The 27597-nt window shown below is 47.1% G+C and overlaps 1 protein-coding gene across 1 annotated transcript; it reads right to left on the minus strand.

Annotated features, from left to right (window-relative positions):
* Positions 1-2030: 2030 nt before the first annotated feature.
* gcdhb (glutaryl-CoA dehydrogenase b) lies at positions 2031-27359 on the minus strand. Its single transcript, XM_085971703.1, has 11 exons — positions 27028-27359; positions 21280-21318; positions 20414-20557; positions 18629-18691; positions 16546-16716; positions 16304-16433; positions 13276-13492; positions 10076-10179; positions 7120-7245; positions 6572-6732; positions 2031-4539 (listed from the first exon to the last, which is right to left on the minus strand). Exons 1-11 carry the CDS (start codon positions 27125-27127, stop codon positions 4466-4468), a joined length of 1329 nt encoding a protein of 442 aa, XP_085827829.1. The 5' UTR covers positions 27128-27359; the 3' UTR covers positions 2031-4465.
* Between the last annotated feature and the right edge of the window lie 238 nt (positions 27360-27597).

Below are 27597 nucleotides of genomic sequence, written 5' to 3' on the forward strand. Positions count from 1 at the left end.
TATGCTGAACCTTTATAAAGCGCTGGTTAGGCCACAACTGGAGTATTGCGTCCAGTTCTGGTCACCACACTTTAGGAAGGATGTGAAGGCCCTGGAGAGGGTGCAGAGGAGATTTACCAGAATGGTTCCGGGGATGGGGGATCTTAGCTACAAGGACAGGTTGGAGAAGCTGGATTTGTTTTCATTAGAGCAAAGGAGGTTGAGGGGTGATTTGATAGAGGTGTACAAGGTTATGACGGGTTTGGATAGGCTAGACGGGGAAAGGCTGTTCCCACTAGTTGATGGTACAAGGACTAGGGGACACAGATTTAAGGTTTTGGGCAAGAGATACAGGGGGGATGCGAGGAAAAACTTTTTTACGCTGCGAGTGGTGAGGACCTGGAACTCGCTGCCGACAGAAGTGGTGGAAGCGGAGACACTCAATGTTTTCAAGGGGCGACTGGATAGGCACTTGAGGGAAATAAACTTGCAGGGCTACAGGGAATAGAGCGGGGGAGTGGGACTGACTGGATTGCTCTACAGAGAGCCGGCATAGACTCGATGGGCCGAATGGCCTCCTTCTGTGCCTATGTATGACTATGACTGATTTTATTATTTAAGAGTTCAAATATCCTCTTATACAGAATATTCTCTTTATTTATACTGCTTGATAAAGAGCAGGACTTTTGGATGATAGTCTTTTTGTAGACCTTTACAGTGTGATACTGTATGTGGGAGGCACCGGGTACCCAGCTGATCCCCCTGGAGTTCAGCTCTCCAGTCCGATTTGTAGATGAGAGCGATCCCCACTCTTGGAAGACCGGGGGGGGTTTCACTTCTACGTTCACCAGCCCACATAGTTTGCTCCCGTTCACTATAAAAATCGTCACTGGCACCCCCCACAGAAGCAGAACCCTCCCTGGCCAAACCGCCCAAAAGTCCACGTGAATTTCTGACCTGCACGGACAGCGGGGCAAGCGAGAAAGTTACACCCGTTGGCTACGAATTGAAGGATAAGTAGAGGGTAGAAATGGCTGGGGTGGGGGGGGGGGAAACACCCAACATAGTACCAATAACTCAAGAGTGAACACACGTCTACAAAGAGGACCGTTTTTGGTCACTTCTGCTGATCTCAACAGAATTACGAATAATTAGTATTTCTCTTCATTTGGGGGAAAAACACAAAGTAAAACTGAACTCAAATCACAGTAACAAACATGGAAGATAGGAGCAGGAGTAGGCCATTCGGCCCCTCGAGCCTGCTCCGCCATTTAATGAGATCATGGCTGATCATCCAAATTCAGTACCCTGTCCCTGCTTTCTCCCCATATCCCTTGATCCCTTTAGCCTTAAAAAATATATCTAACTCCTTGAATATATTTAATGAATTGGCCTCAACTGCCTTCTGTGGTAGAGAATTCCACAGGTTCACCACTCTCTGGGTGAAGAAATTCCTCCTCCTCTCTGTCCTAAATAGCTTACCCCTTCTTATCTTTAGACTGTGACCCTTGGTTCTGGACTCCCCCGCCATCAGGAACATCCTTCCTGCATCTAGTCCTGTTAGAATTTTATAAGTTTCAATGAGATCCCCTCTCATTCTTCTAAACTCCAGCGAGTATAAGCCCAATCGACCCAATCTCTCCTCATACGTCATTCCTGCCATCCCAGGTATCAGTCTGGTGAATCTTCGCTGCACTCCCTCCATGGCAAGAACATCCTCAGATAAGGCGACCAAAACTGCACACAATACTCAAGGTGTGGTCTCACCAAGGCCCTGTACAATTACAGCAAGACATCCTTGTTCCTGTACTCGAACCCTCTCGCTACGAAGGCCAACATACCATTTGCCTTCTTAACTGCCTGCTGCACCTGCATGCTTACCTTCAGCGACTGGTGCACAAGGACGCCCAGGTCTCGTTGCACTTCCCTTTCTCCCAATCTATTGCCGTTCAGATAATAATCTGCCTTCCTGTTTTTCCCACCAAAGTGGATAACCTCGCATTTATCCACATTATACTGCATCTGCCCAATCACACAACAAGATCCAAACACACGATAATCCACAGGCCTCGGCCGCAGGAGAGGGCGGTGATTTTATTGTTAACTCGCCCTGAAATGCATTACAAGATTTACAAAAGAACATTTCCTTCCAAAACGCACATACAAACTGCATATTATTTTTAGTCAGGTTCGGCCAGTATTTTATTGCTTAGAAACACAATGCTAACTTTACAAGCAACATTTTCTTTTTGAAGGAAGGTGTTGGGATGTTTCTCTATCAGGGAAATGGTGGCACAGCGCCCACACGGAGTTCCCGCCCACACGCAGTCGGTTGTCGCTGTTAGTCATGTTGCCGGGGGGAGGGGGCAGGTGCCAATTAGAGGCAAGACCTTTTTCTCAAGGACAAAAAGGTGTAAGAAATAGCAAACTCTGTGTGGCTTCCATACATCGGAGAGGATCTCCTCGGGTTTCTTGCGAGAGTCTGGCAGCTGATTGCAGAGGAACCTTGAAGAGTTGGCAGCACAAAAACTTTCTTTGGTTGGAGAGCGAGAGAGAGAGAGAGAGGAGGGTTTTCTTTGTTGTCTAGAATATGTCGATCATTGATCTCACCAAAGTGTCAATTCTCTTTAAAAGGTAGAGGTCGTGTCAGTAAGTCAGTCAATTTGAAAAAGCATTTCACGTGGCAGCAAAAAAAAAAACACTCTTTGGTCAGCCAGGGGTCCGACACAACCAGAAACCCAATCGACGTGTTTAGGAGTCGCCAGACCAGGCGAAATCCACCCAGGCGGTTGCTTGTTTGTCCGCTCGGGAATGCGCACCCTCTCCCTGTAGAAGCACACCCCACTTAACAAAAGTCCACAGGGTCAAGGCTCGGGGGGGGCCTCCCTAGCGCATGCAGGAGCTTAACCAGCTAAACCCAGGTGTCTCGAACTCCAGTCACACGCCTACCCCTCCGTGTTCTAACATTGAACCAGTCTGGCTCAACAACAGCACCCTGGAGCACTGCAGACCAGACTGGTTCACGTATCGGAAAAGCTGCTCCTGATTTACAAGATGGGATTCTGTAACTTTTACCAGAGTTTTGTTTGCGCGGGGGAGGAGGAGGAGGAGGAGGAGGGGGGGGGGCGGTGGAAATTGCGATTTCCTCTCCCTCCTTACAATCACTAGCTTTGCTTTAATATACAGATTGGCTACTGTTGCCTAGAATTAGAGGCAGTAGTCTGTGGCAATTCAGGTTTGTTACATGGGATAGCAGGATTTTTTTCTGGGACGAGAATCACATTCTTCCCATTTCTATGTGCAAACTAGGATCCTTGCAAATAGTGGAAGCGCAAAGGTACTTACTTGAGCATCTTACAAATGTGTGCATTGCTAGGAGTGCTAGGGTAAACAGCAAAGAACCAACATAATTTATAGCTTGTAGTTGAGGCCAACCGGTGGTGTATGTTTTTTAAATGAAGGCACAGGTGAAGAGGCAATAAATGAGAATATTTCAGCTCCTGGCTGACCGTAGTGTGAATCCTTTCTCAGAACAGTTAAACGTTTAGATTTGCTGAGAGACATTGAACTCTCAGCACAATTAATGTTTACAATTTCAGGGTAACTCAAATTAGAGAGTTTAGGTAAGGGGTGAGGATTGAAGTAAAGGGAAAGGCAAAAAGGATTTGGGAGGAGAAAAAAAACTCTTAAATGGAAAATGTCGATTTAAAAAAAAAAATTGTCCATTCAAATTTTTTTCTCTCTCCAACCATTAACTCTTTTGGAATTATTGACTCAAAAAAGACAAAAGAACTAAAACAGCTTTACAGTTTCAAAATAAACGTTTGAAGCAGAGGAGGATATAGGGCTTACGGAGAAAGGGGCCGGGCAGTAGAGTTAGTTCAGAATTGCTCCAGCAGAGAGACAACACAGAAACCGGGCAAAATAGCCACCTTCCGTGTCGTAACCTTCCATACCCAACCCCTTATTTCTGTGCATTGCTTTTAAATGGAAGGTTCCATAAAATAACTTTTTAAAAATCTAATTTAAGGTCATTGGCAAAAGGAACCAGGGCAGGGGGTGGGGGGGGAGATGTGATTTTACAGTGGGTTGATACAGAATGCGCTGCCTGAAAGGGCGGTGGAAGCAGATTCAGTAGTAGCTTTCAAAAGGGAATCGGATAAATACTTGAAAAAGGAGAAAATTTGCAGGGCTACGGGGAGAGAGCCGGGGAGTGGGACCAATTGGATAGCTCATTTCAAAAAGCCGGCACAGGCACGGTGCTGCAAGATTCGATAATTAGGAAAACACGGAGTTTTGAAAGCGGAGGAACGTCAGTACTCAAGAGGCCAAGTCTTTTCAAAACGCTGGACCGGCCACCTGGACCGAACTGATGTGAATCTGGATCAAACAATCGACAAAGCTGGACTGAACTGATGTGAATCTGGATCAAAACAATCAACAAAGTGCTATTTTTTTTAGAAGTCATGTAGCTGAACAATTGGGACTATTTCTGCACGGTGAAAGATTGCAGGCCTGTGATAGCTTTTCCAAGGATCAGGGCATGGATATCGTGGGTACCTGAGGAATGAAATAGTAAAGCAGGGACAGTTAGGTTTGCATAGAACACAGAGATCTCAGAAATACTCACAGCCCCTCCCATCCTTTCTTTCCTCAACGCACATTGAACTTGCTGTCACAGTACACGTTAAACCTTTTCAGTCAGAGGTACAGTCACAGTCTGCCATTGGGTATAGTGCTGCACACTTCGAAGTTGACAGAAGTAAATGCCGTAGAAAACTCAACCAGTTGGTAAATGGGGAACAATGCATGCATGACACACGTGGCCACCAAGGGGTGTGTGTGATGCACCCCCGCAAACATCACTGACCATGCTCCTCGTCTCTGAATGGTGACATTCAGGAGAGAATTGGATGGAGCATTGAAGGATGATGATTACATGGCTATGGGGAAGGAGCAGGGGGAGTGGGACTAATTGGATAGCTCCACCAAAGAGCCGGCACAGGCATGATGGGCCGAATGGCCCCCTTCTGCGCTGTGTCATTCTTCAACTCTTTTCCCCCCCCCCCCCCTCCCCTCCCCTCCCCTCCATGATCATTTTCATTTCAAAGTGACTTTGATTCTGGTCACTGAGAAACAAGGGAGACTTTGTACTGTTGGAGGCAGTCCAGAGCCACAAGATCCCTAGTGCCGGGGTGGGGGAGGGGGACCAAGTTACGAGGAAAGAACAGAGTGTCGCGTTTCCCTACATTACAGCAGTGACTACACTTCAAAATAAAAGTATTTCATTGGCTGTAAAGCACTTTGGAACTTCCGGAGGTTGTGAAAGGCGCTGTATAAATGCACATTTCTTTCCTTTCCCTTCTTAGGCATCTCCTTTCCAGGCAGAGAGGCCCAAGAGATGATCTGATCGAGGGATAAGATTGTTCAGGAAAGGGAAAAGGGAAGTCCGGAATATTACTTTAAATTGCAAGAGATGGGGACTGCAGGTTCAAGCTAGTAAAATGTAAATTTAGGAGGGATAACAAAAAGTTGTTCTTCACATAAAAGAGTGATCAATACGTGGAAGGTAATTCCAGGTGGAGTAATGGAGGTGGGGGGAGGAAATGTAGGGTCTTTCTGGATGAACTGATGAATTAAGATGGGCTGAATGGCCCTCCTCCTCTGTAATGATCTTGTAACTGCAGTGGTATCAGTAAGTCTAAACCCATGATGGTGGATGCAAGAGGTGAGTGAGGTTGGTTGGCTGCCCAGAGATGTGTGATCAGCAACAAAAAAACACACACAATGCATATCTATAACACATCATATTGCATCACATAACATGCAGTCACACCTGCAACTGCACACTTCTACCAATAGGTGGGCCTTGGTGAGACCACACCTTGAGTATTGTGTGCAGTTTTGGTCGCCTTATCTGAGGCAAGATGTTCTTGCCATGGAGGGAGTGCAGCGAAGATTCACCAGACTGATACCTGGGATGGCAGGAATGACGTACGAGGAGAGATTGGGTCAATTGGGCTTGTACTCGCTGGAGTTTAGAAGAATGAGAGGGGATCTCATTGAAACTTATAAAATTCTAACAGGACTAGACAGACTAGATGCAGGAAGGATGTTCCCGATGGCGGGGGAGTCCAGAACCAGGGGTCACAGTCTAAGGATAAGGGGTAAGCCATTTAGGACTGAGATGAGGAGGAATTTCTTCACCCAGAGAGTGGTGAACCTGTGGAATTCTCTACCACAGAAGGCAGTTGAGGCCAATTCATTAAATATATTCAAGAAGGAGTTGGATATATTTCTTAAGGCTAAAGGGATCAAGGGATATGGGGAGAAAGCAGGGACAGGGTACTGAATTTGAATGATCAGCCATGATCGCATTGAATGGCGGAACAGGTTCGAGGGGCCGAATGGCCTACTCCTGCTCCTATCTTCAATGTTTCTATGTTCTGGACTCCTCCCCCACCAGAGGAAACGGTTTCTCTCGCTCTACCCGACTTAATCATCGGAAACCAGGGTGGGGGGGGGGGGGGGGGGTGGGATTTGGGAAGCTTCATGCACAAAACCGGTCTCGATCGCGGTGCGGTTTCCTCACCTTCGTAAGTGTTTACAGACTCCAGGTTCATGACGTGTCGAATCACGTGGTATTCGTCAGAAATCCCATTCCCGCCCAGTATGTCGCGTGCTTGCCTGGCAATATCCAGGGCCTTCCCACAGGAATTCCGCTTCAACATCGAGATCATTTCAGGAGCAACCCTACAAATAATATACATATTTTTTTTATTTTTTTTTTAAAAAAAAGAACCTGCCCGCCAACATCCCACTGGATTATTACAGAAAGAAAATACTGCAGACGCTGGAAATCTGAACTAAAAACAGAGAATGCTGGAAATATTCAGCGGGTCAGGCAGCATCTGCAGAGAGAGAAATAGAGTTAACGTTTCAGGTCGATGACCCTTCGTCAGAACTGAGAAAAAAGCTTTTTACCAGTTCTGACGAAGGGTCATTGACCTGAAACGTTAACTCTGTTTCTCTCTTCACAGATGCTGCCTGACCTGCTGAGTATTTCCAGCATTTTCTGTTTTTATCCCACTGGATTAATGTTCAGCCCTTGGTTACTTTGAGACTGTAATTGAAACGTACTTATCTTCCTCCTTTAAGCGACCCAGCTGAATGCAGGCCTGAAGGCCCAGCGTGATCTCCGTCAACATGTCCGCCATTTTCTTCTGGATGAGTTGGTTTCGAGCGAGGGGGACCCCAAACTGAATCCTGCAGCGAGATACGAGGTCAACATTTCATAGAATCATAAGAACATGAGAAATAGGAGCAGGAATAGGCCACTTGGCCCCGCGAGCCTGCTCCGCCATTCAATAAGATCAGGGCTGATCTCGGGCTCAAAGCCACTTCCCCGCCCGCTCCCCATAACCCTTCACTCTTTTATCTTGCAAAAATCTGTCTTATCTCCACCTCAAATGTATTTAATGACCCAGCCTCCACGGCTCTCTGGGGCAGAGAATTCCACAGATTTATGACTCAAAAGAAATTCCTCCTCATCTCAGTTCTAAATGGGCGACCCTTTATTCTGAAACTGTGCCCCCAAGTTCTAAATTTCCCCACGAGGGGAAACATCCTCTCTGCGTCTACCTTGTCGAGCCCCCTCAGTATCTTATCCATTTCAGTAAGATACTTATACAGCACAGAAGGAGGCCATTTGGCCCATCGTGCCTGTGCCGGCTCTTTGAAAGAGCTGCCTCATTGGTCCTACCTCCTTGCTCATCCACCATAGCCCTACAACTTTTTCCCCCTTCAAGTGTTTATCCAATTCCATTTTGAAAGTTACTATTGAATCTGTTTCCACCAGCCTTTCAAGCAGGGCATTCCAGATCACATCAATGTGCTGCGTAAAAAAATTCTCCTCATCTCCACTCTTTTTTTTTTTGCCATCTTTGAAATCGGTGTCCTCTGGTTACCCACCCTCCTGCCGCTGGAAACAGTTTCTCCTTATTTCATGACTTTAAACGCCTCTATTAAATCTCTCCTTAACCTTCTCTGCTCTAAGGAGAACAATCCCAGCTTCTCCACGTAATTGAAGTCCCGCAACCCTGGTACCATTCTAGTAAATCTCATCTGCACACTCTCCAAAGCCTTGAGGTCCTTCCAAAAGTGTGGTGCCCACAATACTCCAGCTGGAGGCCGAACCAGTTAGTGCCGCCTTTGAAGGCACCATTGAAAACTACAGTTTTTAAAGCTGATTTCAGTGCTTCCAAAGGCAGCATTTGCTGGGAAAGTGCTGGTAGAAAAAGACAGGTACTTTAAAAGAAATGCTATGGGGAGGAAAGGCAGGGAATCTCTCTCCAGCCCAAGTTCTCCTGCACGAAGGGTGGAAGAGAGGGACCGTTTTAAGAACTGCGCACAATAATGTTTGGATTGAAATACCACTCAACTGGACTCTGAAACTATGTGGCATCTTTGAAAAGTTCCTAAATGCTCTAGGCAACCAAATCCCCTTTCTTTTCCCATTTGAAAAGCTTACAGCAATTCTTCTCAAGGCTACATTTGCAGTGGGGAAAGAGCTAAACTGACATCGCTGGCAGTTTCACTGAATGGTGTAATAAAGACAATAATCTAATAGGCCTTTGCAGTAGTAAGCTTTTTCTAAGTTGCTGAACTGGCAGTTGAGATAACCTAAGAATGACATGTCGATGTTGAATGACTGATGACTGCAAACTGTATAACGTGGAACCATAAGAGGCTTAGAGGATGTAAGTTCTGTTCTGGCAGGAAAGTAAAATGATGAGTTGGAAGTAAAGAGGCCGAGAGAGGCAGGAAAGGAGGACAATGAGTCAGAAGTACAATGTTGATGAGACCCCATCTGGCATAAACAAAGATCATAGGTGCAACAACAGCTTGGGGGATAACGGACATATACTTTTCCGATAATAAAGGCGGTACTTTAATGTAACGCTGCATAGGCAACCAATCAGTGAAGATGCATGCGGGCCAAGGTCCAATCAGGTGGCAGGGATGAATTTTGACATGTATTGTAATGTATAAAAATGTAGTGTTTGCTGTACCAATTTGGAAAAGTCTGGCTAAGACAGAGCAGACTGTCTCCCCACCGGTGCAATAAAGACAACTTGACCATCGATCTAAAACCTTGTGTCGAGTGTTGGTTTAAAACACTCCACAACATATTCGCCAAGCCAAAAATCAAAAATCTTCTACACTGCGGTTAGTCTCCGCAATCCACGGAGCAGCTGAGATTTAGGGATGCAGATCATGGGATCCCCAAGCCATGGCTTTTGCACTCACGTTCTCTGGACCTGGGTAAGTGGGGTGCCTCCCCCAACTGGGAGAGTGAAGCACTCCACCTCAAGTAAATGGAAGCTTTCTCTGTAGTTTGGTTTGAAGACTCGCTGGAGCACAGCCATGGGTTTCGGTCGTGGCATCAGACAGCCCACCGACCAAAACAAAAGCATCTTATCCAGCCAAGGTGGTGAGCCGATTGCATGATCCCTGTTCCCTGGCAAGGCTGCTCTATAACAGACCATGAGGATGTCTGCAAGAACAGGCCGTGTTAGCTCTCTCTCTTCACCCCCCTCCTGCCCCCATCTTCCCCAAGAAGTGCTAAGCCGGAACGATGAAGAAACGTGGAGGCGGAGAGATGAATAGTCAGTTGAAGAAGTATTCCAGGCTCCACCAATGGCTGGATACACAGAGTAGCAACGGCGGAGACCCTGGAAGCAAACACCAGACTGAAGGGTGCTTGGCTTGGGCTTAAAAAGATAAAAGGAAAGAAAACCGAGTCATTTAGACCAGGAATGGCCAGGCTTGATTCCCAGTCTGTGCAGTTGGGTGACCTCAGCCAGGGCGGCGATATGGGCAGCCTTAGGGAGCAGAGAATGGACAGTCCCGGTCGCTATGCAGTGACTGATGCTATGGATGCAGACTGAGACACAGACACACAGACCCCCCCCCCCCCCCAGGTCTTGGGCATAGCCAAAAGCAGAGACGGTAGGAGCCCACGGCGACATTCCAACAGAAAATTATTTTAATCCAAGCGACTGCGACACTTGGCAATCACATTCCTTCCCCTTACCTGTCCAGAGCATACTGCCTGGCCGTTTCCAAACAAAACTCTGCAGCTCCCAGTGCTCCCCAAGCAATTCCATACCGTGCATTGTTCAGACACCCGAAAGGACCCTGGGGCCAGAAGAAAAAAGTGAAAAAAAAAAACCTCAAGTATTGCAACATTTATTAAACAGTTGAGAACCTGGATATATCTTGGGGGTACCCATCGAAAGTGGGCTTAGTCACTGGACCAATCAGAGGTGCAAGACGACCGGAATCTGTAGTGCTGCGATAGCATAGAAACATAGAAGATAGGAGCAGGAGTCTGCCATTCGGCCCCTCGGCCCTGCTCCGCCATTTAATGCGATCATGGCTGATCATCCATCGAGGGTAATCGCAAATCACACTCTCGAACGATGCTCTGATGATCATTGTGACATTTGAAAAGAAACGACAAGATTTGGATTTATATCGTGCCTTTCATGACCTCACAATGTCCCAAAGCGCTTTACAGCCAACAAAGTACATCTTGAAGTGCAGTCACTGTTGTAATGTAGGAAACGCGGCAGCCAATTTGCACACAGCAAGCTCCCACAAACAGCATCGTGATAATGACCAGATCATCTGTTTTATTTAGATGCTGGTGAGGGATAAACATTGGCCAGGACACCAGGGAGAACTTCCCCTCCCCTGCTCTTAGAAATATAGGAGTAGGAGTAGGCCATTCGGCCCTTCGAGCCTGCTCCACCATTCAATATGATCATGGCTGATCCTCTATCTCAATACCATATTCCCGCTCTCTCCCCATACCCCTTGATGCCTTTTATGTCTAGAAATCTATCTATCTCCTTCTTAAATATATTCAGTGACTTGGCCTCCACAGCCTTCTGTGGTAGAGAATTCCACAGGTTCACCGCCCTGAGTGAAGAAATTTCTCCTCATCTCAGTCCTAAATGTCCTACCCTGTATCCTGAGACTGTGACCCCTCATTCTAAAGCCCCCAGCCAGGGGAAACATCCTCCCTGCATCCAGTCTGTCTAGCCCGGTCAGAATTTTATACGTTTCAATGAGATCCATTCTCATTCTTCTAAACTCTAGTGAATACAGGCCTAGTCAACCCAATCTCTCCTCGTACGACAGTCCTGCCATCCCAGGAATCAGTCTGGTGAACCTTTGCTGCACTCCCTCTATGGCAAGTATATCCTTTCTTAGGTAAGGAGACCAAAACTGCACACAGTACTCCAGGTGTGGTCTCACCAAGGCCCTGTACAACTGTAGTAGCCTAATCCTTGCTCCTGTACTCAAATCCTCTTGCAATGAAGGCCAACACACTATTTGCCTTCCTAACTGCTTGCTGCACCTGCATGTTAGCTTTCAGTGACTGGTGTACAAGGACACTCAGGTCCCTTTGTACATCAGCATTTCCCAACCAATCACCATTTAAATAATACTCTGCCTTTCTGTTTTACCTACCGAAGTGGATAACTTCACATCTTCCTCGAAATAGTGGCCCTGGGGTCTTTATGTCCACTCGAGGGGGCAGCCGGCAAGGGGGGGGGGGGCCTTGGTTTAATGTCTCATCTGAAAGGCGGCACCCCCGACAAGATCATGGCAGGATTGTGGGCTTTGGACCTGAAATTGTTCTCCGAAATCAACCCATTTACACAGGGGAAAAGCTGCTTACCCGTACTAGACCAGGATACCAGGAGCTATAGGGGCTTTTACCCTTGCTGCTAGTTTTTGGGAGGATGGCACCATACCCATCTTATTGCCCCCTTCCCCAGTTGGCTTCCTCTCACCCACTGCTGTTCTCTGACTGGGGAAACGTGGACGCCCAGTTTTTGGGCGCGTGTAATAACGTCGTGGGGGGTGGGTGGGGATCTCCACTTGAATCGGGACGTTGAAAGTTCCTGCAGGTTTTAGTGGGTCAGAGGTGAAGCCAGCGAATCCGGTGAGAAAGTGGGCGGGTCTCGCCTGTCCTGGGAACTATGCCGGTCGAGTCCTTTTTATTTGAGTGCAGCCAATGTCGTTTTTTTTAATTCATTCATGAGATGTGGGCGTCGCTGGCAAGGCCGGCATTTATTGCCCATCCCTAATTCTTACAGGGAGGTTGTTTCCCCCTGGCTGGGGAGTCTAGAACCAGGGGTCACAGTCTCCGAATAAGGGGTCGGCCATTTAGGACTGAGATGAGGAGAAATTTCTTCACTCAGAGGGTGGTGAATCTTTGGAATTCTCTACCCCAGAGGGCTGTGGAGGCTCAGTCGTTGAGTATATTCAAGACAGAGATCGATAGATTTTTGAATATTAAGGAAATCGAGGGATATGAGGATAGTGCAGATGAGGTAGAAGATCAGCCATGATCTTATTGAATGGCGGAGCAGGCTCGAAGGGCCAACTCCTGCTCCTATTTCTTATGTTCTTATATAATTGCCGTTCAGAAGGTGGTGGTGAGCCGCTGCCTTAAACCGCTGCAGTCCGTGTGGTGTGTCGTAGCGGTTTGTTGCTAGGCCATTTCAGAGGGGCAGTTAAGAGTCAACCACATTGCTGTGGGTCTGGAGTCACATATCGGCCAGACCGGGTAAGGGCGGCAGATTTCCTTCCCTAAAAGGATATTAGTGAACCAGATGGGTTTTTACCTCAATCCGATAGTTTCATGGTCACCATTACTGATACTAGCTTTTTATTCCAGATTTACTTAATTAGCTGAATTTAAATTCCCCGTGGTGGGATTTAGAACTCATGTCTCCGGGTCATCAGTCCAGGCCTCGTGATTACTAGTCCAGTAACATAGCCACTATGCTAGCCGTACCCTATATTGTACTGCACCTGATAATGGGCAGAGTGTTATTTTGGGCTGTTCCTCCCAGTACCAATACAATTACATAGAAACATAGAAGATAGGAGCAGGAGTAGGCCATTCGGCCCCTCGAGCCTGCTCCGCCATTCAATGTGATCATGGCTGATCATCCAAATTCAGTACCTGGTCCCTGCTTTCTCCCCATACCCCTTGATCTTTGGGGCTAGGTTTTCTAGGAAGCTCCCCATGTGAATTTACCTAGTTTTAACAGAAAAAGGGTGTACCATGCCAATTGATTACCCCTCTCTCCCAGACCAATTCTTCTTGCTCTAGCAGGCTGTTCCTTTTTAGAAAGGCCATTCGCAATCAGACAGGCCTCACGGCCATTACGTTTTTTTTGTTTAAACGGCTCTTCCCTGGTACATTCTTACCGCGAGGCCCACCGCATTGGGCAGCAGGTTTTCGGCCGGCACCTCCACATCCTCCATCAGAATCATCCCGGTCGAAGAGGCGCGCAGCGAAAACTTCCCCTCGATCTTCGGTGTGGCCAGGCCCTTCGCCCCCCTCTCCAGAATGAAACCCCGCACTTTCCCGTCGTCGCACTTGGCCCAGACCACGCAGATGTCGGCCATCGGCGAGTTTGTAATCCTAGTCAGGGGAAAAAAAAAAAAAAAAAAAAGTGTTTCATATTATTCAAACAGAAAAGACTTTGACATGGCGGTGTTTCAAGGTGATCGTCGCTCTCTCCTCTCCCAAATACCTCAGTGGGTAAATGAGTCATACACACCACAAAGGTCAAGGTTCAATCGCCAGTCTGTGCCACTAATGGTTCTCAGCCAGGGCAGAGGTTGGGGCTACTAGATAGGCTCTAGTGCTCACAGGCAAGGAGGGGCAGCAGGGGGAGGGCGGGGAGAAGCCTAGGTTCCTGGTCCCGATTACAATCGTGTGCGTGAATGAATCTCAATACCACACTGAGCAGTGCTTTAAGAAAGAAGTTGCATTTCTATAGCGCCTTTTATGGCCTCAAGACATGCCAAAGCGTTTTACAGCCAATGAAGTACTTTTGAAGTGTTGTAATGTAGGAAACACGGCAGCCAATTTGCACACAGCAAGCTCCCACAATGAAATAAACGACCAGCTCATCCGTTTTAGGTGTTGGTCGAGGGGTAAATGGTGGCCAGGGCATAGCTTGACCGGGGATAACTCTCTGCTCGTCTTCAAGCCCGTGGGATCTTGTAAGCCCACCTCAGGGCAGACGGGGGGGGGCCTCGGTTTAACGTCTCAGCCGAAAAGACGGCACCCCCAACAGTGCAGCACTCCCTCAACACCGCACTGAAGTGTCAGCCTAGATTGTTAACCCACTGAGCCATTGGCTGAGCTGGTGACCGAGAAAGCAGCATTCCTCCAAACTGAAAGTGAAGTCGCGCTCGTGGAGCATCCGGTCTGGTTAACACGCTAAAAAATAAATTTCTTTTTTTTTACTATTCTGGAAAAAGGAGGCGCATTCCACTACTCCTTGGAGCTGCTGTACACAGCTTCCAAGTGCCCGACTGTTTATTAATTTTCAGTCAGGCTTGTGCAAGGCTGAGCGTGGGCAAACAGGAATGCGCTACATTTTCTCACGAATGAGGAGAATTTTTTCTCCTTTCCTCGCCTGTTCTGAAGGCTCCATCATAAGAATTAGGAGCAGGGGTCGGCCATTCGGCCCCTCGAGCCTGCTCCGCCATTCAATAAGATCATGGCTGATCTTCGACCTCGACTCCACTTTCCCGCCCGATCACCATATCCCCTCGATTTCCTTAGAGTCCAAAAATCTATCAAAAATCATGCAGCGTTCACTCCAAGTGACCATCATTCATTCGTGCACTTAAAGTGTCGACTGGCTATCCAACAGGACGGTGTCACAGCCAGCCTAGTCATGTCTTCACTCCACAGACAGACGCGCAGACACACGTACAGAGACACGCAAGCAGACACACGCGCACAGGGACACAACACACACGCGCAGGGACAATTTCTTGCAGTGGTTACTGAATGGTGATCAGAAGAGGGAACCTCAGTTAGCTTTCCCTTCCATAACACAGTCTGAGAACTGCTAATTCAGCACAGAACTAGCATGGAACCAGGAACCTTTCTGACCTGTATGACTCACAACCAGGGAGTCAGAGAACACGTAGAGAGAACCTATTACTCCTGTAACACAGTATTAGGAGAAAATACTTTATTTTTTAAATAGTTTTGTCATGTGCAGTGAAAAGATTCAATTTATAAAAAGCACATTGAATAATCTGCTCCACAATAAATGAGCAGGATTGGCAGCTTATTATATTTTAAAATATAAACAACAACTTTTTCTTTTAGACTGGAGGGCCGCACGTTTGATCCTCGGCAGAGTCCGCTCCAGCGGTTCGGGATGCTACAGCCCCATTTAGGCTGGCTGAAGTTAAAATTGGCCCGGCCACCTATTTTATTTTGCTACATATATTAGACAATAAGTCTTCAAACTTTATCCAGTTCAAGTGCATCACAGAATCAGACAGCACAGAAGGAGGCCATTCAGCCCCATCGTTCCTGTGCTGGCCCTTTGGTAGAGCTATCCAATTAACGTCTTTCGGATGAGACATTAAACCAAGGCCCCGTCTGCCCTCTCAGGTGGATGTAAAAGATCCCACGGCCACTATTGGAAGAAGAGCAGGGGAGTTCTCCCCGGTGTCATGGGGCCAATATTTATCCCTCAATCAACATCACAAACAGATAATCTGGTCATTATCACATTGCTGTTTGTGGGAGCTTGCTGTGCGCAAATTGGCTGCCACATTTCCCACATTACAACAGTGACTCCACTTCAAAAATACTTCATTGGCTGTAAAGCACTTTGGGACATCCAGTGGTCGTGAAAGGCGCTATATAAATGCAAGTCTGTCTGTCTTTTAGAGCTGTCCAATTAGTCCCACTCCCCTGCTCTTTCCCCACAGCCCTGTAAATGTTTTCCCCTTCAAGTATTTATCCAACACCCTTTTGAAAGTTACTATTGAATTGGCTTCCAGCACCCTTTCAGGCAGTGCGTTCCAGATCACTCACTGTCGCCTCTGGTTCTGCCAGTCACCTTGAATCTGTGTCCTCGGGTTACCGACCCTCCTGCCACTGGAAACAGTTTCTCCTTATTTACTCTATCAAACTCCCTCATGATTTTGAGCACCTCTATCAAATCTCCTCCTAACCTTCTCTGCTCCAAGGAGAACAACCCCAGCTTCTCCAGTCTCTCCACATCACCTATCATCCCCGCTACCATTCTGGTAAATCCTCTCTGCAGCCCCTCTAAGGCCTTGGCATCCTTCCTAAAGTGTGGTGCCCAGAATTGGCCACAATCCTCCAGCTGAGGCCTAACCAGTCTTTTATAAAGGTTTAGCAAAACATCCTTGCTGGATAGTCTCCTTGAAGACCCCCTTGTTTACGTACCAGGTCTTGGATCCATTTAGGGTGTAGGTGTTGCTGCTTGGGTTGAATCGCGCCTTGGTTTCCATGCCGGAAGGGTCACTTCCATGGTTCGGTTCCGTTAGACCGAAACAGCCCAACAATTCCCCTTTGGCTACGAGGACACAAAAAGGGCAGAAACACAAAGACAAAAAATGGATCAACTGGCGGCAGGTTAGAGCGAAGCTGCTGGAGACACAAACACAAGACCGGACTCGGCCACTGACCTAGCTTTGGGAGGTACTTCTGCTTCTGTGCTTCCGTACCATAGGCAAAAATCGGGTGCATTACCAGCGAGGACTGGACACTCATTACTGACCGGTAACTGCTGTCCACGCGCTCCACTTCCCGTGCGATCAGTCCGTAAGCTATGTATGTGGTGCCAGCACACCCGTAGCCTGGAAGCATAGACTCTGAACCGTTAGATACCCAATTCCTTTATTGAAACAAGCAAAATCGGAACAGGTCAAACCACTTCCAAACCAATTAGAATCACACAGTCAAGAGCGCCACATCAACTAAAGTTCCAGGGATGAGGGACTTCAGTTACGTGGAGAGACTGGAGAAGCTGGGGTTGTTCTACCTGGAGCAGAGAAGGCTGAGAGGAGATTTGATCGAGAAGTTCAAAATCACAAAGGGTAAATAAAGAGAAAATGTTTCCAATGGCTGCTAACCAGAGGGCACAGATTTAAGGTGATTGTCAAAAGAACCAGAGGCGACATGAGGAAAAACGTTTTTTACGCAACGAGTGGTTAGGATTTGGAACGCGCTGCCTGATAGGGCGGTGGATACAGATTCAATAGCAGCCTTCAAAAGGGAATTGGATAAATACTTGGAGAAAAAATTGCAGGGATTTGGGGAAAGAGCGGGACTAACTGGATTGCGCTTCGAAAGAGCCGGTGCAGACTCGATGGGCTGAATGGCCTCCTTCTGTGCTGTACTATTCTATGATTCTAGAATAGCAGTCAATTTCCACTTGATCTGATGGTAAGGTGGGTAAATGTACAATATGGGGCTGAGCCAAACAAACCAAGAAGGTCCCAAGTTCAACCTGTGCTGTTAGCTGGCCTCAGCTGGGTGACAACTGAAGTGCTACAGGTGGCCGCAATGAGGTAATGGGGCAGGGGGGAGCTGCCGGGATTCCCACTCCTAATCACCAGATAGCAACCAAACCGCCGCCGCCCCCCCCCCGCCAAAGTGCATGCGCCGATGTTGGATGAGGGGAGGATCAGGCTTGGCTGTGACACCTTCCACGGACAAAGAGCTCGGGGCTCACACATGGCCTCTGGGGCCAAGCGACCACTGCCTTCTGCAGAACTGTTGGGGGGAGCTCTAGGGTGTTGGCTTTCAACAGCTCGAAGTGCAGTTAACGGCTGCACGTCAGGCCCTCAACGTGACCACTGACTGCAGCAAAACGGAGCCCATTGACTTTATACATAAGACGTAGGAGCAGGTCATTCGGCCCCTCGAGCCTGCTCCGCCATTCAATAAGATTGTTGTGGAGTATTTTAAACCAACACTCGACACAAGGTTTTAGATCGATGGTCAAGTTGTCTTTATTGCACCGGTGGGGAGACAGTCTGCTCTGTCTTAGCCAGACTTTTCCAAATTGGTACAGCAAACACTACATTTTTATACATTACAACACACGTCAAAATTCATTCCTGCCACCTGATTGGACCTTGGCCCACATGCATCTTCACTGATTGGTTGCCTATACCGCGTTACATTAAAGTACCGCCTTTATTATCGGAAAAGTATATGTCCGTTATCCCCCAAGCTGTTGTTGCACCTATGACCTTTGTTTATGCCAGATGGGGTCTCATCAACATTGTACTTCTGACTCATTGTCCTCCTTTCCTGCCTCTCTCGGCCTCTTTCATTGTTTTACTTTCCTGCCAGAACAGAACTTCCATCCTCTTAGGCCTCTTATGGTTCCATGTCCAGCTAGGTTATCTCCACTGCCAATTCAGCAACTTAGAAAAAGCTTACTACTGCAAAGGCCGATTAGATTATTGTCTTTATTACACCATTCAGTGAAACCGCCAGCTATGTCAGTTTAACTCTTTTCCCACTGCAAAGATCATGGCTGATCTGATCTGATCTTTCGACAAGATCGCATTTCAAGCACTGATCTGTCACGAGTTACAAATATTCTACGCCTCCCGACTCTTTAGCAGAAGGAGAGAGAGAGAGAGAGAAACAGCGCAACAGGGGAGAAACCACATTAATATAACTTCTTTAGTGGTCCATAATCAGAAGATCTTTTTTACCACACGGCGGAAAATGTAAGTCTGAACATTGCGTTACCTTTAATTGTTGATCCCAGCACTCCCAACTCTCCCATCTCCAGTAGGATTTCACGATGAAACACTGGAAGGAAGTAAAGCATTATGTAGAAATACGTTCAGAAAAGGAGAAACTTGTTTGAATATAAATAAATAGGATATGAGAACATAAGCAATAGGAGCAGGAGTCGGCCATTCGGCCCCTCGAGCCTGCTCCGCCATTCAATAACATCATGGCTGATCTTCTACCTCATCTCCACTTTCCCGCCCGATTCCCTTGATTCCCCAGGAGTCCAAAAATCTATCGATCTCAGCCTTGAATACACTCAACGACTCAGCATCCACAGCCCTTTGGACAGAGAATTCCTAGGATCGTAGACTAACAAGAAGCAGCTTTCACTCAGCCTAAATGAGCAAGGCCATCGCCTGGTAGATCACCGGATTCAATCCCCAGTCTGGGCTGGGTAGCTGATCTCAGTGGGGCATCAGTAGGGTGAGACATTGGCCTCAGCTCCCCTAACCTGGGCTGAGGTAACAGGGCTAAGAACTGCCCTTTCCAAACCTCCAGGCCCGCAAATTTTGAACAGCAAGTCCAAGCAGATACCCCGCCCACTCCCATTCACCCCCCCCCAATGCTCATTGGCCTACAAGGTTTAGAATTCAACATTCTCATACGTGTTCAAATCTCTCCATGGGCTCGCTCCTCCCCAACTCTGTAGCCTCCTCCAGCCCCACAACCCTCCGAGATCGCTGCGTTCCTCCAAGCCCAGTGTCCTAAATGCCCGATTTCCTTCGCTCCACCATTGGCGGCCGTGCCTTCAGCTGCCTGGGCCCCAAGCTCTGGAATTCCCTCCCGAAACCTCTCCATCTCTCTCTCCTCCTTTAAAGGTGCTGCTTAAAACTTCCCTCATTGACCAAGCGTTTGGTCACCTGCCCTAATATCACCTTCTTTGGCTCGGTGTCAATTTTTGTCTGTTAACGTAGTAAAACATCCTTCACAGGAGCGTAAAGAGGCACTCTATACAAGTTGTTGTTGATATAGAACAGAGTTACTTGGGCTTTGAGGGTGGGATTGTTAGGGGTTGAAATTCAGCATCTGGAATAAAAGGATAATTTAACAACAACAACAACTTGTATAGTGGTTAGCACTGTTGCCTCAGCGCCAGGGACCCGGGTTTGAATCCGGCCTCGGGTGACTGTCTGTGTGGAGTTTGCACATTCTCCCCATGTTTGCGTGGGTTTCCTCCGGGTGCTCCGGTTTCCTCCCACAGTCCAAAGATGTGCGGGTTAGGTTGATTGGCCATGATAAATTGACCATTAGTGTTAGGGGGATTAAATACGTGGGGTTACGGGGATAGGGTGGGATATGTGTTGGTGCAGGGGTTACGGGGATCGGGTGGGATATGTGTCGGTGCAGGCTCGATGGGCCGAAATGGCCTCTATCTGCACTGTGGGGTTTCTGTGATTCTGTGTGATATAGCGCCTTTAATGTAGTAAAACATCCCAAGGCTCTTCACAGGAGTGCAATCAGACAAAAAATTTGACACGAGCCACATAAGGAGAAATTAGGGCAAATGACCAAAAGCTTGGTCAATGAGGGAGGTTTTCAGGAGCGTCTTAAAGGAGAAAAAAGAGAGGTAGCGAGGCGGAGAGGTTTAGGGAGAGAATGCCAGAGCTTAGGGTCCAGGCAGCTGAAGGCACGACCGCCAATGGTGGAGCGATTATAATCAGGGATGCTCAAGAGGGCAGAATTGGAGGAGCGCAGAAAATGCAAATAAGTTGATAGCCCACAGTTCAGAATTCGCACCTTCATTCCGGTTTGCCATGAGGATCCTTGGCATCAGCTTCGCTTGGCAATATGTGCGGAAAGTGTCTCTGATCAGGATCTCCTCCTCAGTCAGCTGGCCCTCCAGGTTCAGGGCATCTCGCCAGTCAAACTGGACCTTAGCCGCTGTGGGGGGGGGGGGAAAAGTCAATTTTTAAAAAAAAGGAAAGTACTCAAACAAACCTTGTGACTTGGGATTGACATGAACACAAGCGTTCATTCCCTTGTCTGCATGCTATTTTTACAAAATAACAACAGAAAACGCTGGAAAAACTCAGCAGGCCAGGCAACATCCGTGGAGAGAGAAACAGAGTCAACGCTTCGGGTCAAAACCCTTCGTCAGAACTGAGAGAAAAAAGGCAGGAAATGAAACAGATTAAAAGGCAGTTTGGGGGCTGGGAAATGGGGGAGGGGATGAAAGAAGAGACATTAAGAGATATTCAAGGGGAGACGAGATGGTAATAGGACAGGTAAAGAAACAAACAATGGCTCTAGATGAAGTGTGAAATGCGCTGGCAGAGTGAAAGACAGCTGCCACCTGAAACATTGACTCTGTTTCTCTCTCCACGGATGTTGCCTGGCCTGCTGAGTTTTTCCAGCGTTTTCTGTTGTTATTTCGGATTTCCAGCATCCGCAGTATTTTGCTATCGTGCTATTTTTACAACCCTGATTAACTGCTTATCTGCGCCGTGCTAATCGTCCTTAAACCGTTCAAGTAGCTGCTGAAATAAAGCTAAATGGAAACTCGATGTTCTTAAAAAAAATTTAAATCGGCAGAAGAAATTAAAGCCCAAAGTCCGCAGAGGAAGATCAGTGCAGTGCAGCGAGTTTTAAACAGCATAACTTACATTTGGAGATTTTCTGCTCTTCGAATTTTTCATCTTTCTCTGTAAAGAGAAAAGGAAAAGGCGATTTGAATAGTATCTGTCCCTGTACAGTTCACTTCCTTCTGGAATCCTTAATCGTTATAGCAGCAATTATATTCATGTGTGGAGAGAGAAACAGAGTTAACGTTTCAGGTCGATGACTCTTCGTCAGAAGTCATTTCTCTTGGGAAGGGGAGAATGGAAGTGGAGAAAATTGAATTTCACAAGTTTTTTGAGCATCTCACTCTTTTTACTCTAGTAATTAAAACCTGAGAGTCTGGGTGACGTAATAAAACTCACTACGCACGTGGTTTGAGCATAAAGCAAGGCTTTAATCAACTTGTTTCAGAACATGGAGGGCTAGTTGTACTTCACTAGTTCCTTGTCTTACAAAATGTCCCTGGTAAGCTGGGGCCGACACCCGAGTATTTATACTCCTTGGACGGCGCCACCAGCTGGCCGTCCAGCGTTATTTCATGAGTAGTTTCTTGATGAATGATGAGATTTATAACACTGGGTAAAAGTAAAGTCCTGTAGTAATAATAATATAGTATAAGTTCTCTCATCCCCGTGTCACTTAGAGGTATCAAGAGCTGAACTGATAAGCTTCAAATCAAACATTATAGTAATAGTAAAGATCAAGGTCAACCATGATCGAATTGAATGGCAGAACAAGCTCAAGCGGCTGAATGGCCTCCTCCTGTTCCTATGCTCCTATCACGGTGGTGCAACTTTAAAATCTCAATGTCCAACGAGAACAGTCCCTACTGGCCAAGATGAACTTTCAATCAAAGGTTAAACGGTCGGATTACTCATTTACAAAATAGATTTTTGCTGTAGACCGACCAATGGACTGAGTAGCAAAAGGACAGATCAAAACGTAATTAATTAGTGATGGGTTGTTGTTGCTGCCCCTGCCATAGAATCAGAAAAATTATGACACAGAAGGAGGCCATTCGGCCCATCGTGTCAGTGTTGGTCGGAAAAAGAGCGATCCCAGCCTCATCCCACTTTCCAGCACCAGGTCCGTAGCCCTGTAGGTTACGGCACTTCAAGTGCACATCCAAGTACTTTTTAAATGTGAGGAGGGTTTCTGCCTCTACCCCCCTTTCGGGCAGTGAGTTCCAGACCCCCACCACCCTCTGGGTGAAATTTTTTTCCCCTCATCTCCCCTCTACCAATTACTTTAAATCTATGCCCCCCTGGTTCTTGACCCCCACTGCTAAGGGAAATAGGTCCTTCCTCTCCACTCTCTCTCAGCCCCTCATAATTTTATACACCTCAATTAGGTCCCCCCTCAGCCTCCTCTGTTCCAAAGAAAACAACCCCAGCCTATTCAATCTTTCCTCGTGGCTAAAATTCCCCAGCCCAGGCAACATCCTCATAAATCTCCTCTGCACCCTCTCTAGTGCAATCACATCCTTCCTGTAACGTGGTGACCAGAACTGCTCGCAGTACTCAAGCTGTGGCCTAACCAGTGTTGTATACAGTTCAAGCATAACCTCCCTGCTCTTGTATTCTATGCCTCGGCTAATAAAGGAAAGCATTCCATATGCCCTTTTAACTACTTAAATCGACCTGTCCTGCTACCGTTAAGGATCTGTGGACATACACTCCAAGGTCCCTCTGTTCCTCCACACCTCTCAGTATCCTCCCATTAATTGTGTATTCCCTTGCCTTGTTGCCTCTTCCCAAATGCATTACCTCACACTTTTCCGGATTGAATTCCATTTGCCGCTTTTCTGCCCAACTGACCAGTTCATCCTAAGAGATGGCTTGAGACCCTGCAATCTCACTATGTAGAGGTACGCCTGTTCATTGGTTCGGTTACACATTGTCTATTTTATCACCACTTTGAAACCATCTGAGAATTAGAGGCTCATCTCTGGGGAGAAACTAGGTGGTGCCATGGATTAGATATTGGTCTTTCACCTCTAGGACTTGGTTCAAATCCAGCCAAGACGAACGGGATGGAAGTCTCCTCGGTCTGCTAGCCTTATGTGAAATAAGTTCGGGCAACCTCCCTCTACTTCCTAGTGGGTAAATGGCCAATGCCACACAACTGGCCGTCTCCAGTCAGAGAGGCCACAGCGTGACTGCATGGAAAAATATCGCCCGTGTGCTGCAGAACTTTAGTGTGTTACTGCACAGGGACAGCCCGTTCGGCCCATCAGATCTGTGCTAGTATCTGTCGTCAGGCGAGCCACCTAGTCTAATTCCACTCTCCTGTTCATGACGCAATACCTTGAAGCAACTATCGAATTTCCTTATGAGCATTTATGGATGCTGGTTCAACAGTGGTTTGTGGCCGAGAATTTCCTATGCTAACCACTGTGTGAAGAAATCTTCCCTGACTTCCCCCTTCCAAGTTTTTATTATCTTACAGTTTGTGCTCACTAATTGCTGTCTTACCAAGCAGTGAAGACAACCTGTCGCTATTTACCATATCATAGAGGTCTTCAAGATTATGAAGGGCGATCAGGTTACTCCGTAACTTTCTCAGCTCTAGTTTAAACCAAAGACCCAACTTCTCAGGTGTCTCTTCATAACTATAACCCTTCATCCCCGATAACATCCGAGTGAATCTACATTGCATCTCTTGTATTGCTTTTATTTTATCCCAATAATAGGGTTTCCAAAACTGTACACAGGTTGTACACAATGACAACAACTTGCATTTATATAGCGCCTTTAACGTAGTAAAATGTCCCAAGGCGCTTCACGGGAGTGTTATCAAACAAAATTTGACACCGAGCCACATAAGGAGATACTAGGGCAGGTGACCAAAAGCTTGGTCAAAGAGGTAGGTTTTAAGGTGCATCTTAAAGGAGGAAAGAGAGGTAACGAGACGGAGAGGTTTAGGGACCTTAGGGCCGAGGCAGCTGAAGGCATGGCCACCAATGGTGGAGCAATTAAAATCTGGGATGCTCAAGGGGCCAGAGTTGGCGGAGCGCAGAGATCTCGAAGGATTGTGAGGCTGGAGGAGATTACAGAGATAGGGAGGGGCGAGGCCATGGAGGGATTTGAACACCAGGATGAGAATTTTGAAATCGAGGCGCTGCTTAACCGGGAGCCAATGTAGGTCAGCGAGCACAGGGGGTGATGGGTGAATGGGACTTGGTGCGAGTTAGGACACGGGGCTGCTGAGTTTTGAATGACCTCAAGTTTATGGAGGGTAGAACATGAGAGGCTGGCCAGAAGAGAGTTGGAATAGTCAAGTCTAGGGAGGTAACAAAGGCATAGTTGAGGGTTTTAGCAGCAGATGAGCTGAGGCAAGGGCGGAGATGGGCGATGTTACAGAGGTGGCAATAGCCAGTCTTAGTGATGGCGCGGATATGTGGTTGGAAGCTGATCTTGGGGTCAAATATGATAACGGTAGCAAGCAGTCTGGTTCAGTCTCAGAAAACTCCATCTATGACCTATATTCTTGGACTAACTCAACATGAACACCTTGCTTTTGTATTCTATGCTTCTATATACAAAACCAAAGATTCGGTTTGCCTTTTTAATGGCCTATCTACTTATGCTGCAACCTTTAATAACTTGTGTGCCTGCACACCAAGTTAGAGGGATTGACAGGGTAGATGCTGAGAGGTTGTTTCCCCCTGGCTGGAGAGTCTAGAACCAGGGGTCATAGCCTCAGGATAAGGGGTCGGCCATTTAGGACTGAGATGAGGAGGAATTTCTTCACTCAGAGGGTGGTGAATCTTTGGAATTCTCTGCCCCAGAGAGCTGTGGAGGCTCAGTCGTTGAGTATGTTCAAGACTGAGATCGATAGATTTTGGGGTATTAAGGGAATCAAGGGATATGGGGATCAGGAGGGAAAGAGAAGTTGAGGTCGAAGATCAGCCATGATCTCATTGAATGGCGGAGCAGGCTCGGGGGGCTGAATGGCCGACTCCTGCTCCTAATTCCTATGTTCTTAAAGTAAATCTCAAAACACAAGCCATTTGCAGCTAGGGACGATCCAACAGCTCCGATTTCTGATGTTCTAATAGTTTATTATTTAAGGTGTATTACCTTTCCGTATTCAGAGTTCCAAATGAAATTACTTGACATTGTTCTACATTGAGCTGTATCTGCCTTTCCTGTTCGCCTCTTGATGTCCACCTGCCATCTTTCACAATCCTCATCATGGTTTTATATCAATCCTAGTATAGTCCCCTGTGGAACACGACTCACCACATCTTTCCAGTCCAAGAAATCCCCTTTTACCCCTACCTTTCTACCCTCCAACCATCTTATACACAAACTAAAGCAATTTAGGTTCATTTAAAAAAATAAAAAAGACCAAAGGATTGAATGGTCACTATCTGATGATGGTAAAGCTTTTAGGCAGAGAGTAGCACCAAAGCACAGCATGGGGTAGGGTGTCCTTAAACGTGCTACATATTCCCTTGAAAGTTCAGCTTGGCAAAGCCATATCCAAACACTCCAACTGAAAGTGTCCCCTCATTCCCATTTTCAGGTGTCAGCCTGTGGCTCAGTGGGCCGCACTCTCTCACCTCTGAGTCAGGAGGTTGTGGGTTCAAGTCCCCACTCCAGAGACTTGAGCATAAAAATCTAGGCTGACACTCCCAGTGCAGCACTGAGGTGGTGCGGCACTGTCGGAGGTGCCATCTTTCGGATGAGACGTTAAACCGAGGCCCTGTCTGCTCTCTCAGCTGGTTGTAAAAGAACACACTATTCTGTAGAAGAGCAGGGGAGTTCTCCCCGGTGTCCTGGACAATATTTATCCCTCTATCAACATAACAAATACAGATTATCTGGTCCATTATCACATTGCTGTTTGTGGGAGCTTGCTGTGTGCAAATTGGCTGCCGCGTTTCCTACATTACAACAGTGACTCCACTTCAAAAAGTACTTCATTGGCTGTAAAGCGCTTTGGGACATGCATTTCTATAGCGCCTTTCACGACCACTGCAAGTCTTTCTTTTTTCCTCATTCAGAAAGTCAAGGACAGGAAAGCCCATTTAGCCCACTCAAGCTCGAACTTCTTGGGTTCCACCTCTCCCAGGAGGGACATCCTGATGTTTTCAATCCCTCTAACTGGCCAGACTGGGATTCAAAAGCAGACCCAGACTGAACAGGATAGATTTGTAACAGAAAATGCTGGAAAAACTCAGCAGGTCAGGCAACATCCGTGGAGAGAAATTTGAGTTGACGTTTCGGGTTTGACCCTTCTTCAACCCAAATTTCTCTCCACGGATGTTGCCTGACCTGCTGAGTTTTTCCAGCATTTTCTGTTGTTATTTCGGATTTCCAACATCTGCAGTATTTTGCTATCGTACCAGGATAGATTTGTACTTGGCTGCTGCCGTGTATGGTGAAACATGTGTTACCTGTTGTATAGGCCCCCGATTCCTCTTCGAACAGAAAATGTAAGCCTTCCTATTAAAAAGCGAACATAATCGCAAAATGCGAATGGTGCAATATTTGAGAATGTGGGTAATTGCAAAGAGAAATATTGTCCCATTTTCGTCGAGTTTTTCGGAGTTATATATATAAAAATAAGCTATTGCAGCTTTAAAGGAAGCAAATTACAAGCACGAAATTTGTTCCAACCACTCCCCCCCCCCTCCGCCTCCCCCTCCTGCCACAAAAAAGTTACACAAGAGGCCATTCCTGGAGGATCCAAGAATAAATAGACCACATACACATACACACAACTTGCTTCTTTAACGAGCCGGCACTATAAATAGGCGTCGGTGACATTGAAAGGCCGCTTACCTCGGAAGGCTTTCACTGTTCCCTGTGTCCTGAAGGAGCTGGCGGCTGTAGTGCGTCTGGTGGTGCTCAGGAGGCTCAGAGCCACTTTCCTCAGGGCCATTGGCAGACCGATCCGGTCAAGGGTGCAGGTCAGGACTGCCTCCTCCGCCAAGATGATGATTATTTTTTTTACCACCACCACCACCACCGGTCCCTGCTCCTGGAATGCAGTAAAGCTCCAAGATCTTTATGAATGGCTCCCCTTGGACAGGTGAAGGGACTCACCTGGCGACTGGTGTAACCAACCTGAAACTGACACACACTTGGCTACACTGTGTTCGCCCAGACCGACGTCACAATAGGTTGACTGGCAGCCGCTGTAACCAATCGCTGTTCCAAAAGAACAGCCGGGAGCCAATCAGCGCCTTCTGCAGGATTTCCCCCAAAGGGGGTGGGCGGGGGTTAGAGAACCCGCGTGTCTAATTGGTCAGTGGCGAGGGCGTGAGTCGCTGTTGCCAGAATTAAACATTAATCCTTAGGAATTCATTCGTTATTGATCTGGGGAGGGGAATACCTTTTTTTTGGGGAGCT

Source organism: Somniosus microcephalus, chromosome 31, assembly GCF_052327205.1.
Source record: "Somniosus microcephalus isolate GS21.2 chromosome 31, FLI_Smic_1.0, whole genome shotgun sequence".
NCBI classification, from domain to species: domain Eukaryota; kingdom Metazoa; phylum Chordata; class Chondrichthyes; order Squaliformes; family Somniosidae; genus Somniosus; species Somniosus microcephalus.